Consider the following 18,365-nt stretch of genomic DNA (forward strand, 5'->3'; position numbering starts at 1 on the left):
ATTTTCCGTAAGAGCTTTATATCTTGTTGAACAACGTGATCTAATTTAAGAAGACAAGGATTATAACTACTGTTATTCCAGGGGATGGGGACTATACAATTTCCAACAAGATAATATACAACTGTCCTCCCATATAGTGAAGACGGTGTTAAAATAGACTCTCAGTGGTGGGAAAGATTTTCAATAACTTCTCGTAATGCCGTCTCACTCGCATGTCTGTGTTACCAAATATTAACGTGGTGAACCCCAAACCACGTGTAAAGTTACCTGCATTTAGAAACTGATTACCTTTACTGTAAAGATTTTGAACGTATTATATGAATTTTATTCTCTTTCAACATAACTCCAGTTACGACAGAAAGTGTTTGTATCCCTTGCGTCCCGAGTAGTTTTTTGCTCATAACTTAAAAAGTATCACAATAAGACTTATAGAAATATAATATATTACAAATATTATACCAATACACATCTACATAAATTATTTTGTGAATTAAACTATTGAGGTATGCAAGAAAGCATGTAGATAAACCCTTCACCTATTGGAAGAGTATTCTTTGGTCAGACGAAACTAACATCAAGCTTTTCGGCCAAAATTACATTGATCTTAAAAGGGTCGGAGTAAATTCAGCCCACTCTGAACCTAAAGCAGTGACTAACACCAACCAACACTGCATGATCATATAAGTAAAGAAAGGCAGAAGAAGTCAGAGAGCACCTGACACTCCAGAGTACATATGATACCAAAACCAAAGAGAGAAAAAACAAAATGCAGTGCTCTATTTATTGTCGAATTTTGCCTTTTTCATTGACGTTTAACATTAACTTCCGACAGATGAAGATATCTTCCAAGATCAAAATTAAATATTTATTTGAATTTCGCACAAAGCTACACGAGGGCTATCTTCGCCAGCCGTCCCTAATTTAGCAGTGTAAGACTAGAGGGAAGGCAATTAGTCATTGCCACCAACTGCCAACTTTTGGGCTACTGTTTTACCAACGAACAGTGGGATTTACCGTCACGTTATAACGCACCCACGGTTGAAAGGGCGAGCATGTTTGGTGCGACTGGGTTCGAACCTGCAATCATCAGATTACGAGTCGAACTCCATAACCCACTTAGCCATGCTAGGCACAAAGTGAAAGATATATTCAGTAATAGATATTAACTACTTAATAAAATAAGCTGTTCAAAACTGTTCAACTATTATCTTTGTGAGGTTCACGTTTCTCTTGACTAGGCCCTGCATGGCCAGGTGGGTTAAGACGTGCGACTTGTAATCTGAAAATCGTGGGTTTGCATCCCCGTCGCGCTAAAATGCTTGCCCTTTCAGCCGTGGGGGCATTATAATGTACGATCAATCCCACTATTCGTTGATAAAAGAGTAGCCCAAAGTTTGCTGTGAGTGGTGATGACAAGCTAGCTTCCCTCTTCTTTTACACTGCTAATTTAGGGACAGCTAGTGCAGATATCCCTCGAGTAGCTTTGCGCAAAATTAAAAAAAAGCATCTTTTAAGTATCAATCATTTTCACCTACCCCATAAGTAATGGCTTGAAAAATATATGAATGATTATAACTTATTTGACTAAATCTTCAAATATAAATTTTAAGAAAAATACATTTCCTCATTACCAAACATTTCTTACATTTTCTAGGACCCAATGAATAACTAAACCTTAACATCCTATTAAAAATATTTCAATTTCATTTAAATTTGTACTCTCATCTTAAATTGCCTTTATATATTTCCATTTTAAGATTTTAGAATGATATTAAATAGGCTTCAACTGCTACTTATAAACAGATGTGCAAAAATATTAGACATAAATATTCATACACGACAAACAATGCTCAAGATGAATACATATGAAAACTGTTATATAACAAACAACCTTTCTCTGGTCACATTTTATAGTTTTTTCTCAATTAAAATAACTTATAAACCTTTCCATTTACACCTAGTGATACAGTATGACCTTTTTAGTTTGATGTAATAAGTGGCAATGAAGATTTATTAATCTATTAGAGTACTTTGTTTTAAATAAGGCACTATTTTTTATTACTTTAAGATTACTTGTCAACCAGTATGTACAAAGTATACTTTGTTTTGTTTCTATCTGCCATAAAAGGATAAAATTAAACACTGCAAATGTTTGGAATTGTTGAATACTTTGTGAAATATACAGACAATGGACACACATTACTAACAATTAATACAAAGTTATTACCGTTGGTTCACTGAACAAAGCAATTGTTAACCTTCTGTTTACACGTAGATAACAGAAAAGTAAAATTGAGTTCATCTTTGTGCTACACCTGTTTCTGTTTGTACAACTATTATTCTAGCAGTTACTGTCAACAGTTACTGTCAACAGATTCATTTATACTCATTATTTCATCATTATGTTTAAAACTGACAACTGTTAATAACTTCTGAATTCTTATATATTGGAAACATGTTGCATTTGAAGATCTGTTCATTTGGGCAAAGTTTAACATTCACTTTTGAAATGATAGTAAAACAAGTATGAATAATGTTAATACCAAACTTTATTTCACAAGTAGGATATTCTATATTTATCAGACTATCATTAACATTTCAAAATATGACATACTATAAGAAATACAAATGTACATTTACCATGTGTTACTGTTGAGCAGCTCCTAGCACAACTGAAGTGATTAATTATTTTATGGTGTGAAGTATAAAAAAGGTCAGAGTTTTGGCTCTGATTGAAACCAAGATTGCAAAAAAGTTAACATTTTAAAAGTTCATGAAATAATTTATATTGGTAGATTAACCTAAACAGTAACTGTCACTTGGGACAAGTACTTTTGCAAAACAAACGTAAACAGTAACTGTCACTGGGTACGTGTACTTTTGCTAGATTACTTAAACAGCAACCATCACTATAAATGGGTAATTTTGCTTGTTACATTCTATTTTAAACCTACACATCACCACCAATAATTAATTTTGAACAATTATAATGATTAGAAGTGATAACTGTAACAGTTTTAACAAGACTCAATGTTAGACAAATGTAACATCCTTAATGAGCGTGAACCAAAGTGATGACAGTAAAATCAACTACAGTAGTTTCACAACTGCAAATTTACTTTCTTCCAAAGCTCTGAATTCATATTCGTAAAATGACAAATGTGGCACACAAAATATCATACAACATTTTAGTTTATACCTGACAACATGTTCATATTTGATTGTTTCTGCACTAAATGAACAGTGCATATTTCAGCTCTGACTTGTAAAAAATTAATATTTCCAAGAGAAGATGTAGCAAATACAACAGTAGAGAGTTTGGATTAGTGCAACAATTGAAATATTCACATACTTATATTTGAAGAAAAAAATACTATACACTGTAATAACTTTGAAATACCAAAAATTATTCTTAATTCAACATCACAGTAAAGAAAACATCTTGACAACAACAGAAAAGAAAAAGCCACAAGGGACATAATTTTAACTTGGCTGGTGTAGCATTAATGGAAACCTTCATTTGTTAAATAAACAGTCTGAGTAACATATGTTACTGTGTTTTGGTAAGATATTTTATGTAGTTCTAAAAACAAGTAAACGACAAGAAAAACATCTGTAAGTAATCCATAACATGAAAAATCTTCAAACCTGCTATCAAAGTATGCTCTACAGCTAAGGAAAATATGGACCTCATAATTCAATAGTAGTACTTCAGATCCAAGGAAATAATAGACATGATGTATTACAAAATTTTCCTCATATAAATAATTGTTATTATTCTGTATTGAGTTTGGTTAACTTACTGTCTTGCCTAGAAAAAAATTATTTTAAACTACGATATATAAATAAAAGAAGCTTTTCTAAGAGATTTTGAATACTTGTTCAAAAAATAATACTTAACTTTGTACACTTGTCTTTCTACTTATGTTTCAACAACTATCATCCAGGTAGTTCTAAACTTAAATATTCCATTATATTTTTCCTTCTACTTATTACTACCAATCACTTAAACTGGTATCAAATTGTTTTGTTTCTTTTTCTTGGAAATTAAGTTTGAATGGTGAATAAAGGAAACTTCAGAGAAAAACACACTGAGAAGTCGGGTCCTCCCAAAAGTGATTACTTGTTGCGCTTCAATTCTTTAAACCTGTAATTTGTTGCACATTTTGCTGGAATTATTTTAATGATTCCCTTAAAACTGTCACCATACTTTATGAAATTTCAATTTTCTTAATTTTACAGACAATAACATGGTTCAGGTTAGTTTTCATAAAAGAGACGTACACATTGTCAGATGCTGTCACTGTTCGGTGGATAAAATCAGGATTTTTTGGCTGAATACTGGCAGCATCTACTCTGGTTTAAGGAATTAATTCAGAAGGAGAATTTTCTCAAAAGAAAGTTTCCAAAAGCAATGAACCATCATAAAACACAAACTTTGAATTCAAGTCTACATTTTGTTTTTTTACAAATAAACCATTATCAGTTACACATAAAACTACCCAATAGAAGTGCAGATTTAGTCTTTTTTATTAAAGGAGAATACATTTAGTTAACCAAATACTCCATCAATTTCACAGTACTGTATTTTGACTATTAAAAGCTGTACTTTGACAGATTCACTGAACATATTCATAAGTTCTTTTCTACCAACAATACTGGAAATTTCCATTCTTATTCAAAATACACAGAATAATAATAATAATCCTCAGACCAAATATACTGAAGAAATCTAACTAACTGTAAACATTATATAAACAAAGGAATGACTGAAATGTTTTGTAGATACCAGATATTTAGACTAGTTAGAACAGTTTATCAGTAGATTCTTTGTATGATGTGGTCATACTGAAACAGATATGTATTTTAATTGCTCCATTATAAATTCCTACTTAGTTTTGCATTGCCCCAGGATTATCTTGTTACTTTTTGTTACAAGTCAGCCTCTTCAACTTAATCTGAGACAGCACTTCATATCTCAATTTCTCTTGTGCTACCTCCTTCTCCCCAGGATATTTATGCTCATCAGGATGCCACTGTCTGGAGAGTATCCAGTAACGAGCCATGATCTCTTCCTGTATAGCACTGGACTACAGATTTAAAACCTAAAAATGAGAGGAAAATATTACTTTTATGACTTTCAATGCAAGTTCATTTTGCTATAGTTTGAGCATTTGAAATGATATCTTACCATGCAGCTCTGTACCATAGGTAGTGCAAGAGGTAAGTAAAAATGTATCTCAGGATGGATGGTATAGGTATTAACTCTTTTATTAATAAAGCAGAGAACAATGTTTCGATCTTCTTGGGTTAACCTGAAGATAACTTAAGAAAATCAAAATGTTGCTCTCCGCTTTATTAGTAAAAGTGTTAATACCCATACTAGCCATTCTGAGATACAAGAAGTAAGTTTGTCCAGGACATAAACTTGAAGGGGCACTAATTACCAGCTTGACTAACAAAGTGAACTTTTTGGATTTGGTTTGGAGAGAACTGGATTTATATGTCTCATAGAGCACTAACAGACATCTATATGATTTACAAGAAACAAATCTGTTTTTATAATGTGATCTAAGATGTGTAAGGAGACTATGATAATATGCAGAACCAAAACCTGGCCTTTCGTACCAGTAGAAATCAGGCTTCCAAGACACAACTGAAAGCAGTTATGGAGGATGTCACCATTGACCTTTGATCAGGTGTTCTGTGTGTTTCCCATTTACTATAACAAGAGTATACAACCAATGCAATATGCGACATCCTGAATCACACTGGCTTGCAAATTTTCCTTTATGGTTCATTACATTACCACAAATGTTAGTTATGATAAGTTCCACCAACACAATAGGTTGTTGCTTTAGCTTCCACCTTATTAATATCTATTTATTTTCTCTTTCCAGTATCATGACTTGTGTCACAACCAAGAACTGGTTATAACACAAATCATACAGGAATAACTTTAGCAACCAAATGTTTATTTATAAAGATACAAATGCATGTAATGTTCTAAATGTGTTTTTAACACATTCATAAAGAAGTACCAATTACATAAATTTAAATGTTGGACGTCTATAAAATTGGTTTAGATTCATTTTATCACTTTATGTATGAGAAGAGGGTAGAGAAAAGGCAGATAAGCATTGTTCATTTTACTAGCCTTAATATGAGCACTAAAACAGATATCAAAGTTTGTCTTAGAAAAGTGAAATAAATAAGCTATTATACTAAACATATTTTTTACATTGTTTATACATTTCTTCAGTTATTTCTAGTCAAAAGTAAATATGACAACAAAACCTATCTAAATAATATATTAATTTATCACAGAAATAAAACAACAGGAATAAAATATTAAAATTGAAAATTCAATTTATTTGGATCTATTACCTTTAAAGCATTTCTCTCTACTTGCAGATCAAATGCTTGAATTAATTGGTGCCATATTTCTTTCCAACCATTATACTGAGCAAAGACATAAATATCTTTCATGACAGATTTAACTTCTTGTCACACAAGACTTGTGAAAAAAAATTATTAGCTGCATCTCAACACTTCATTTCCGTTCTGATCTGTCACAGTGCAGTTGAAATATAGCTATGAAATCCAGAGAGAGATGTACAATGCTCTACAAAAAGAAAGGACCAAGAGTCGTTTCGAGATGCAATGTCTAGGAAGGGGTTTTCTTTGCCATTTCTTAGAATACCAGTTAAAAAAACACTGAGAAGACAGAGTTTAGGTCCCAAAAGTATAATGGGTATGTCAAGTAGGCACCTAACAATGGCCACCAGAATGAGCCTTGTTCTCGTCCAATGTTTCCAACAGGATGAATATCTGAAGAAAAATGTATATGCACACTCAAGTCATGTTCTTTACAAAAGAACAGCTATTTCAGATTTCCCTCTAACATCACTTTTTTTAAAAACAAAATACACAAATAACATAACAATGAATGAAATGGACATCTCAGACTGACTATATTGTAAGATAAACATGACAAAAACACTTCAACAGCATTAAAATAAAAGATGATCTATAAATAAAATTATTATTCAGTGAATGGTTAATTGGACTGCACTCTACCAAACTGCATTGAGCGTTGAATATGCACTGTGTATCTTGTTACACTTTATAACATATCAACATATTAAGAAAACAAATCAAGTTTAAGACATTTTTGTTTATTTTTAAAACCAAAACTCAGTAAATAAAAATAATGTAAATAATAAATTACTAATTATATTCAAGCTAAAGAATATACTGCACCTTTCATCAACTAAATTATGGTGAAAAGTAAATCTTTATCTTTGTATATTTCAAACACAAACTGATAAAAAAGCATGAAACAATGTTTGGAAAGATTCAACAGTTAGATATAATTAGAACAGGAGGTAAAAAAAAAAAAATTACAGTAAGTTTGCAAAGCAGAAGGTACTGATAAATAGTTTATAATAGTTGGGATCTTTTAAAAGCCTGTTTTGAAACCTTTTCAATGGGTATATTTACAGTAACTGTGCACTGTAGTAACTTTCCATGTCTGATGATGATACTAAAACGTAGGAATTGTTGAGATTTTGTTTTAAACTTATAAGAACATGGACAATCTTAGTGAGTGGATAATAACTTGAGTAATATAAAGTTGGGTGTGAAACTCTGGAAAGAACTTGTATTTTGGGTGAGAGGAACATAAAGGCATTGTATAGAAATAAAATAAATTAGATGTGATAAGTAAGTAAACAGACTTCTCAAATTTATCTGTAGAAATTCTGAAAAAGGTATGCTGTATGTGCACTCTTTCATCAAACATTAAGAACCTGCTAAAGTCCTGATTAGATCAACCACACATTGGAGCATATTTAAGCAGTGAAATACAGTCTGAAGTACAAACTTAGAGTTAAATAACAGGGTAATAAATAAAAGACTCTAACAACTCCTATTTTAGTTAGACCTGGTAGTTAAGGTACCCAACTTACAATCTGAGAGTTGAAAGTTCAACTTCCCATAAATGAACATGTTTGACCTACACAGCTGCCAACTGGCTTGCAAATATGCTGGCCGATCCAAAACTAGTTCAGATTATGAGCATAAAAAAAAAGAATAACGATTACTTTAGCTATAAACTAAGGCATGTACATATTTTCATAAACTAGTTCTTTATGGATTTCAAACACACAATATATAACTTTTTTAGCATTTCAAATGATTATATAATAAACCTTTATATATATGTAGATTTGTATATGATTTATTTCATCTATGACCACATGTGTGCTTGTTTGTGATAAACTGTAACATGCATGTGAGTTATACTTATTAACAAAAATACCAATCAATAGATAAAGTCAATTACATCAATCAACAGAATTTGCAATCTGAAGCAAATCACAACAAATACCAAGCAGACAGCTTAAATGTTTAAAGATATGACTGTTCTGTATAATTCATACATTTATATTTAAATAACAGACAAACCTTTGGTTTCACATATACTTTTCTGAATATGTGCATGTATATAAGTGAGAAACAATACCTAAAGTGTATAATCAACATATATGTACGAAGCTTCCTGTGATCTCATGAAAACCACTCACATTTCATAGGATGATATCTGGTTGTTTTCCATTTGTTATCAACTTACACCTGCAACTTTCTCACATTACTAACTCATATTCAATACAGATGCATAAGTTAAATCTGATAAATTATCTAAACATTCGACTGAAAGAAGTCTATGTTGTCTCCAGTGTACTGAAAAACAAATACTTCTCTGAAGTTACACATCCTGGAATTACGTTTCTTTTAAATGTTCTAACCATTATTTGTTCTTCATCATTCTAAATGATTATTTGATATTTTCCATCTGTATTTATGCAGAAATATTTTTTACTAAATAGTTTATGTCCAAAATTCAAAATAACATAATGCAAATATGCAAATACAACATAACTTGTAGCTTCACTCTGTCTACAATGTATGATACAGATGTGTGTGTGTGTGCACTTGTACATACACATGCACATATTCACAACAATGTGACACCTGTATTTTAATAGTTTAAACTGGAAAATAATTACTTAATCCCATGCACAAGGGTGTGGGTCAAAGTACAAAATCCACGACCTTTTGCAGAGCATAACCCAAGACAGTATATGTTTCTGATATTAAAGTTATTAACTATTTGTTTTACCCTACACTGCTGATTTAATACTTCTTTGTAGAAGGTGGGTAACTAGCAAGTACAACATACAAGAATACTGAATAAATCCTAAAAATATGTATTTCATAAGTTTTGTAGGTTAAAATAATTCAATAACAAGACGACATGCTTATCAGAGACATCATTATTACTTACAAAAATCCAACTTATCGATTCAGACTAACATCCTCAGTTAAGATGCATCTTGACATCTGATTTTATGCAAACAACAGACTTTTATATTTCACTGAAAGCTTGCAACATTTCAAATATATGCACACAATAAATATAAGTTTATGCTCAATATTTCTTCCCCAATATGGGGTTGTTCCAACAGACCAAGCCTGTGCACAATGGATTAAAGAAAAGTAAAATGACAGACGATTGTGTAAAGTTTGGAGTGGATTGTAGAAAGTCAGTTAATACACTTAGACTACATATAAAACTAAAAGCACCAGTGGTATGTAATGTTTTATAAAGTCATTACAGTTTTAACAGAATCCCAATCAACAACACATCCAGCTTCCTTGAGTTACTATTTCAGAACAATTTCCAAAATTAAATACACTAAAACAGTCTGTTCATCCTTCAGTAATAATTATAATATAGAAAAACGTAACCAAGTACTTTTGAGGTACTTTTTAAAATAAATACTCTACACAGATATTAAACATTTACAAACTGTCTTTACCTACTTCAAAATGAAACACCAATAACAAAGGGAGAACAGTACTGATAATCCAAATATATCCTTTATTTTCTCAATACTAAAAACATATATCTAAATCTTGATACCACTTACTGTTTACTCATTCAAATTGTCTTTTTTGAACTTATGAAACACTACACACAAATTTGTGAAAAACCTGTCATTTATGGTACAGTTCTGAATACAAAGAAAGAAAGAAAAAAAGGTATTTTCTGCAACATTTATAGCAAACACCTAGGCTGAAGTCCTATAATGTTTAGGCATAGTCATAACAAATTCAGAACTGCTAACCAAGTGGAAGAAAACTAGTCAACACCAGAATCACTTAATAATATGCTACTTGTAACCAAATATCAGGTATAAGATTCACCACACAGCTGAAAGTATGTTCAGTAGCATAAGCTATTTTCAGACTACACTTTATACCATACACTGTAACAGAATGTAAAATTAATAATTTGGTGGTAAAAATAACAAGACTGAATAATTAATACTAGTTGAAGCACCAGAGCCAAACAATATTTATCTGTGTTTTTAAGAGTCAAAGATCAGACACATGTGAACAGAAAATTGCCAGATGACTTATCAATGATGTTACTTCTATTTTTAAAGGGAATAAAATAGTTACTCTAGAAATTGCAGACCAGTTAATATTTGTTACATTAGTATGTGAAGAATTCTAAACACATCTAATGAAATAAACTTGGCAAAAATTCTAATGAAATACAACATATCTAGGTTATCTTGGAGATTTGGTTAGTGTAGCATAAATAAGAAAGGCCTTCAATGGTTTTACTGTCTTGAAATGTTTACATGTTTTACAGTAATTCCTGTACATTGAATCCAAATATGATATCCATTTATCACCATCACACATAGATTTTCCACATGTCATATATACTTCAACACAAGTGATTCATTAAAATAATGACAACCAATATTGACCAAGTAGTCTTATCAATCTTTCTAGAACCCACAAGAAACACATAATAAAACACATAAATGTTCACTTTAGTAAATGTAATAATAATTTCATCTAAGTTAGTTTTTTTCTACTCCATAATTTGTAAGACATCCTTATGTAATAGAAAAAAATATATATATATATTTTTTTTTTGAAATTTGCATATCTGAATTATGGCAAATCTATAAATAAAACCAAAACTTTTATGAAGTTCAAATTCATAAGCTTGTGAAATCAGTTAGAAACATTAGAATTTCCCTCTTTTCAACTACACTATGTAACCAAATTTTACTTTTTCTTCTTCCTGGGCAGAAACTGTTATTTCCCAATGGCTTATGCCTAAAGTAAATGGAAATGACCTATTTTTCTCTTCAAACTCTGCTTTTGTGACCTGGGAGTGTATATACGAAAACATAATGGAAGGCTGTATTTGGGGCTAATACTTGAAAGTGATTTGCATTACAGTCACAAATCTAAAAGAAAACTACTCACTTCTTAACATTTGTGTATAACTTTACTGTAGATACATGTGAATCTTCATACATATGTTGCTTTATTCAGACCTTATGTAAATAAAAATGTGCAAATTTGCCCATTTTTACATAGAAAATAGGTTAGTTTCTAAATTCATTATCCAGATCACAAAAGCAAAGTTTGAAGGGAATAATGACCATTTTCTGTACTTTTACAACATAAGTCATTAAGAAATAGCATATGCTATCCAGGAACAAAATTTGTGTTGCATAGTGTTATCCAAATAATCAAAATATCATCATAATTTAGTATTACCATTGTGAGTTAAATTTAAGGTTGCTCAGCTGAACTAATTAGTATTGTGACATACCAAAAGAATCAACTGATCAAAAGTGTAGTATTTCTCATTATTTTATTTTTTATTATTAAGTCTTATTTTTTGAAGATTTTATTGTAAAGGTTGTGGACTGAGAGCTCTTTATTTGAAAAACTAATTGGGCTGGAATTTGCTAATCGATTAATAGTCATACCTCATATCCTTAATAGATAACATTCAACCAAATGATTATTCTCATAAGATACATAAAAAACAAACAAAAATACTTATGATATTAAATGTTGGATTTTGACACCTGTGGTGGGCACAGCAAAGGTAGCCCATAACATGGCTTTGCATTTAACCATTACTATTTCTTACCACTGCTCCCTGTTGTGTATACTAACAACAACATCACTAGGCTCTTCCAAACCTTACTGTTGTATATACTAACATCACTTGACTCTTCTAACCCTTCCGTTGTACATACTAGCAACAATATCTAGTGTATTAAGTATATATGTAACTACAGCTGATATAAAATAGTATAAAACTGAATTTTATTAAGCACAAATTTTTCCTTTGTTTTAGAGGACCAGTAATTTGTATAATACAATCACATTTAGTTCTAATACATTCCACATGTGTGTGTGTATATATATATATATATATTATTACTATTTACAAATAAATCTTTAAATTTCACTTACTTTTCTTAAAACACAGAACAGTTACAGTGATTTATGACTATTATCTAAGTTTCATTGTAAATACCTACACTATCTACCGTATTTTCCGCCTAATAAGCCAAATTTCTGGCCCTAAATTTTGGACCTGATTTTTGGGGGTCGGCTTATTGGCCGATCAATCCTTTCGGAAATTTCTTCTTCTTAGGAAATGTTTTTCTTTTGAAAATTACCATAGGCGGTAATTTTGTCCCATCAGCAAAGCACGTTAAGACTACAGTGAAACGTTGTTTCTGGAATTTCATTGGTTACCTAATTACAGTGAGTAGAGCCAATAACGAATGACATATTGATCAGTGATGACGAGAAACCCACTTGTTGAGAAATTTATATGCAAAACGGCTCGTTTGGGCTGAGAAAACACTTTACATGGAAGAGCGAACAACGTTTCGACCTTCTATTATGTTGTTCGCTCTTCTATGTAAAGTGTTTTCAGCCCAAACGAGCCGTTTTGCATATCAATGACATATTGATTCCATCTCTGTCTCAATACGACACGTTCTGCTTTACTACAGAACGCCAATGATCACACACAACATGCATGCTGACGCTGAAACGAGACTAAGAAATCATTTTGAAGAAACTTGTCACTTCTTAAAAATGGCTTCGGCTAATTGGGCGGTAATAAGCAAACACCCTCATTTTCAGAGCTGAAAATTGGCCTCGGCTTATTAACCGGAAAATACGGTATTTTTAACTTTTCCCGTATATAAAACTACACTATCAGTAATAGCTAACAATAAGTAGTAAGTGTGTTAAATTAACAAATCTAACATGTATTGTTGAATGAATTTAGTAAAGCTATTTTATGATATCTTTTTTATCATGTAGTCAGTTTATTATAGATTAACCTTCTGGTAACAGGCATATGAAACTGTAATAATGAAATAAAACCTACTCAGAGTAACTGAAAACACCTAATTACAGTTCTCACAGTGAGTGTTAGTTAAACTTAAAATGGTAAACTGACTCTGGTTCTGAGTCTTATTCTCAGATTTTACTCATTATTCATATCACATTATAATTAGTAGTAAGTATAAATACCTACTGGAAATACTGTTTAATAAAAGATATAATCTGACAACCCCACATATCCAACTACAATATGGATTTGTTTGGGTGTTTCAATACTGGTTTTAAAATACTGTTATTGTCACATAATGTAATTAATTACTTTTAATTTTGTAATGTTAATAAAAACGACGCACATGTAAGGGCTCATTTCATGAAGCTTACCTAGCAATGAAAATTAGAATGAGTAATTTGAAATGTGAAAGAAACTGAAAAAATAACTAAAAAAGTAACATAAATGGACATAAACATTTATAAGAAAATGTTTACAACTACACAAATTAACACTATCAGAAGTCAACATATACTGCAAAGTTTTGTACGGAATTGTGAAGTAATTATTACACATCTCTATCAGCAACAAGTTATGAAAATGTTAACACAACGTGAACTTGTTTTTCTTACCATCTTGGAGAGCTTTCTGACATTTAAGCAACCAACAATGGATGTGTAACATCTTTATAATATTAGATCTACACAGTTCATACACTTACTCGTAGAGTACCAAGAAAGATACCATCAAACACTCTGTATGCTTCCTAGAGATGTACAGCCGATGACTAAACAATTAACGTATACAGTCACAAATACAATAACTTCTTTCGAAGACTCTCTCATTAATGTTTAATCTACTTAAAATGTATCCTCCATTATGGCTAAAATAATTAATATTTCTGTTATCTTAATATTTTAGACACAGTAACACCCCTTATAAACATTACCTTTCATGGCTAAATCATTTTATCAACTAAAATTAAAATATTAATTAATGACATACAGTATTAAATCAATATAATAATTAATAACAAACAATATTAAATCAAAATATTAATTAATAACAAACGGTATCAAATGAAACATTAATTAATAACATACAGTTTTAAATCAAAATATTAATTAATAACATAAATTATTAAATTAAGATATTAATTAATAACAAACAGTATTAAATTAAAATATTAATTAATGACACAGTATTACATGTAAGTCACATATACTCTTCAAAAAAAGAAACGCAAAAGGCAAAATTTGAGACATATTGTTCACAAGTTCATTCCGGGAAGTTCTGTATGACGTGTGAAACTTTGCACATTCACTGCTAAACATCCAAAGTCTGCAAAGGCGAAGTCCACGCTCACTAGTTGAAGTTTAACGTCACTCAATGTCAATAACGAGTATGCCCCCTGTGAGCATCAATAACTGCTTGGCATCTCCTGTCCATGGAAGCGATGAGATGACGAATCACATCCTGAGGAATGGCTGTCCACTCAGCTTGCAAAGCTGCTGTCAGCTGAGGTAGAGTCTGGGGTTGAGGTTGTCGCTGTCGCAGACGTCGGTCCAACTCGTCCCAAAGTTGTTCGATGGGATTTAAATCTGGTGATCTGGAGGGCTAGGGAAGAAAGGTGAAGTTGTGGTGTCTCAAGAAGACAGTGGTGAGTCGGGCTGTGTGAGGACGGGCGTTGTCATGTTGAAAAACGTCGTTAACATTCACCATGATGGGTTGCACATGGGGCCTAAGAATCTCGTAGACGGTTGCATACGGTCTGATCGGAAATCCTACGCAGCCCTGGTATGGTTGAGGCAGTAGACGTCGCAGTGGTGGTCCTATCCCGAAGGCGACGTAACCGGATGTAGTGATCTTGTGCGGGCATGGTCACACAAGGTCTGCCAGATCATGACGGTCACGAGTTGATCCATGTTGTTGGTGACGATTCCATAACCTTGTGATGGTGCTTGGGTGGGCATTCACAGCTCTGGCAACATCTGATCGAGATTCGCCTGCTTCCAAACGACCAATGGCGTTGTTGCGTTGTGCTTCAGTCAGTCTTGGCGTGACTGTATTGCGTGTCGATGGCTTAACACTGAGCTATGGAAACCGAGAACCCGTCACTTTTATAGGAATTTTGCACATGTTGCACTTGCAGAACATGCAGATCTCTCAAACAAATTTATTGGACACGCATGCGTTTTGGCGAAAAATCCGATGTTTTCCTCCGTTTTCAAAGTGCACAACTTTTATTGTCATTTTGGTCTGACAATCAGTGCCTTAACACGTGTAACATCACATACTCTGAGCTTGTAACGTTATTACATATATTTCTCTTTAAAATAACAAAAATATCCCTTTTGCGTTTCTTTTTTTGAAGAGTATATAAAGGAAATTTATGCTCTGCAGGTTAAAGTTTAAGGATCGTTAATATACAGCAGACTTAGGATAAATTTTGCAAATACTGATTGATTGAATGGTTAATTGGAATTAAGCACAAAGCTACACAATGGGCTATCTGTGCTCCGTACACCTCGGATATCAAAATCCGGTTTCAAGCAGTGTAAGTCCGCCGTACCAGTAGGGACGTTTTGCAAGGATAGTTAAGACACGAAGAAGAATGAAAAACTCGAACAAATAAGGAAGCAATGGTATCATGGTAACTCATACAACACTCTAAGTCACCTCTCAGCTTGAATACTGTACAAACTACATCACAGACAGTACCGTATATAATACTTGAGAGTGTAAATTCAGTGAAATGAAGAGAGAAGATGAAGGGAAACTATCCAAAAACTCACGATACGTTTACAAACACGTTGACAAAAATCATATTGAATGTTCACATTTCCACATGCATCAAAGCAAAAAAAATCAAATAAAAATGTGAGAAATGTTCTACTTCTAATCCACTATAGACATATTATGAGAAATAAGTTAGCTGTTTGATATTATTTAAGTTTTACAAAGACAAGGGAGTAAATATGACACAAGTGGTGTCAGATAGTGACACTATACAGGCTATTATCTATGATAGTAAATAATGTTTCATGCTGGTGAGGTGGAATCTATTGTATTTGTGTGTCATTACTCAACACTAAGAATGTTTATCTTTTCACAAATGTTTCTTACTGCCCCCCATGCTATTTTATCAAATGTTTTTCAATTACGACCTGATGAATTCTGATATCGTACAAACGATATTACCGGCATTCGCAGCAGGAGCTCTGGAGAGGTCAAGGTGATATTGTTTTCTTTTTATTGGAAACATATGGTAGAGTTTCAATGAAAAAAAGGTTTAAAAATAAATCATTACAAATCTCATTGTCGTGTGGTGTCACAAAATCGTCCAAGAAAATGTGATATATTTTTATTAGTTTACTTTTAAGATTTACTTCTTACTGTTTAATTGTTTGTGAATATTTGGTAAATCCAGCTTCCCCCTAACCCCTATATCATGTAGATTTATATTTCAACATTGCCGTTAATATACGTGTTATTCATTACGTTAACATGTATTTCACATTATAAAATGATATTTTCTGTTTAAATTAAATCATTTTATTTAAAGCATAATCTGATAAATCATAATAATCAATGCTTTCCTTGATACGAAGAATCCAACTGCTGAAAAATAAATTCTAAAATTATTGGAGAAAAAGAAATACAAATAAGACTCAATTATTTGAGTAATGTAATATGCATAGCCTTAAGTTTCGATTGAACAAGATTTAAATATGATTTTATGATATATCTCTCAACAGTGTTCAATTTTCAGTTATGTTATTCGTCTTGTATTTTACAATAGAAGACTGAACCAGAAAATATTACCAGATAGACGATGTTAGGTGTACAAATCGTTGTTACACAGACAATGGTGGCACTAGTTCCCATTCCAAGAGCTCTAAGAGGGATTGGGTAGAGTTCTGCTGCCTGTTGACACACGGCAACAAAGGCCTCAATACAACCAAATTTACCCACGATGGCCAGAGCTGTTGTAGTGACAGCCAACTCTATAATGAAAACGTAATTGTAACTTTTATTTGAAATATATAAAACTGATGCATAAAATAAAGTTTACTCATATTTTGATGGAATAAACTGTGCACTTTCAAATGAAATGATATTCCCAAATCTAAAAAACTGTGAAGATTAACTGACCTTCGTTATTTAATAAAGAACTTAAACAATAATGCTTGTGTTCGTTTTTGTTTTGTTTAACTCACCAGATATTTGGAGTTCTGTGAACTGTTTACCTTTAATTAATGATTTAGACGAAATTACTTTAATGCTAGGAATTCAAGCACCTTCGTTGAGTTATAAGCAAAACAAATTAACATTAAGAGATTGGAATTACTGAATAGCAATTCTTTTCGTATTAAGTTTTAGCCATATGTTAAGATCTATGAACATGTGTAAAAGTTAAACTGTTTATACTAACAAACGTTTATCAGTGGAGGAACCGAAACACTTATATATATATATACATAAAACTCAAAATCTCTTTGCTTTTTTGTTGGCTTGTTTATGTGCTACGTTCAATGTTGAGGTGACACTTCCATCACCTGAGAGTGTACTAACCGACAATATTTTTTTTGACATACGCATCTATCGTCTTATATCTGAACCGATAATTCTATCATTAATATACGCATGTTCAAATGGTTCAATTGAGTTATAGATTATTAACTATACCTCTACTACATCATATATTTAATCTCGCACACAAAAGACAATCTAAATATTCTCCCTCAGGGTTTATTTTTCATTGCCAGTAAAAGAAAAAAAACAACAAAAACATCATTCATAATGAAGCCCTGATTTAAAAAGTGTTCTTAGGTTAGTTTCAAGAATCAAACCTAAGTTTTTCTTTAAAATATTTGCAAAATATATTTCTGTCTATCAAAGTGTACAATAGGACGCAGATACTACAAGGTTTTTCAAAAACCCGAAGAAAACGGGATAAAGCTGCAAGTTTAAGTGCAATGAAGAGTTTATTATGAAAAGAAAACGAAACAAGCTGTTAAGGGAATGATGTGTATGTTTGAAGTATTTATGTTTCCTGTTCATAATTAGTACGTCATAAATAATTGTGTAGAAGAAACTCAGTCTTACATTATTATTA

The 18,365-nt window shown here is 31.8% G+C and overlaps 1 protein-coding gene across 1 annotated transcript; it reads right to left on the reverse strand.

Moving 5' to 3' along the window:
* Positions 1–1,948: 1,948 nt before the first annotated feature.
* On the reverse strand, positions 1,949–15,611 carry LOC143242274 (uncharacterized). The gene is made up of 4 exons (XM_076485640.1): positions 14,455–15,611; positions 13,968–14,033; positions 6,388–6,831; positions 1,949–5,090 (listed from the first exon to the last, which is right to left on the reverse strand). Exons 3-4 carry the CDS (start codon positions 6,487–6,489, stop codon positions 4,923–4,925), a joined length of 270 nt encoding a protein of 89 aa, XP_076341755.1. The 5' UTR covers positions 6,490–6,831; positions 13,968–14,033; positions 14,455–15,611; the 3' UTR covers positions 1,949–4,922.
* Between the last annotated feature and the right edge of the window lie 2,754 nt (positions 15,612–18,365).

Source organism: Tachypleus tridentatus, unplaced genomic scaffold (genome assembly GCF_004210375.1).
Source record: "Tachypleus tridentatus isolate NWPU-2018 unplaced genomic scaffold, ASM421037v1 Hic_cluster_2, whole genome shotgun sequence".
NCBI classification, from domain to species: domain Eukaryota; kingdom Metazoa; phylum Arthropoda; class Merostomata; order Xiphosura; family Limulidae; genus Tachypleus; species Tachypleus tridentatus.

Bases quoted from the DNA above. Each gene is read 5' to 3' on its own strand.
- LOC143242274 (XM_076485640.1), bottom strand. From the start codon at position 6,489: ATGAAAGATATTTATGTCTTTGCTCAGTATAATGGTTGGAAAGAAATA. The intron at 5,091-6,387 runs GTAATAGATCCA...TTAAATCTGTAG, and splicing joins TAGAGAGAAATGCTTTAAAG to TCCAGTGCTATACAGGAAGA.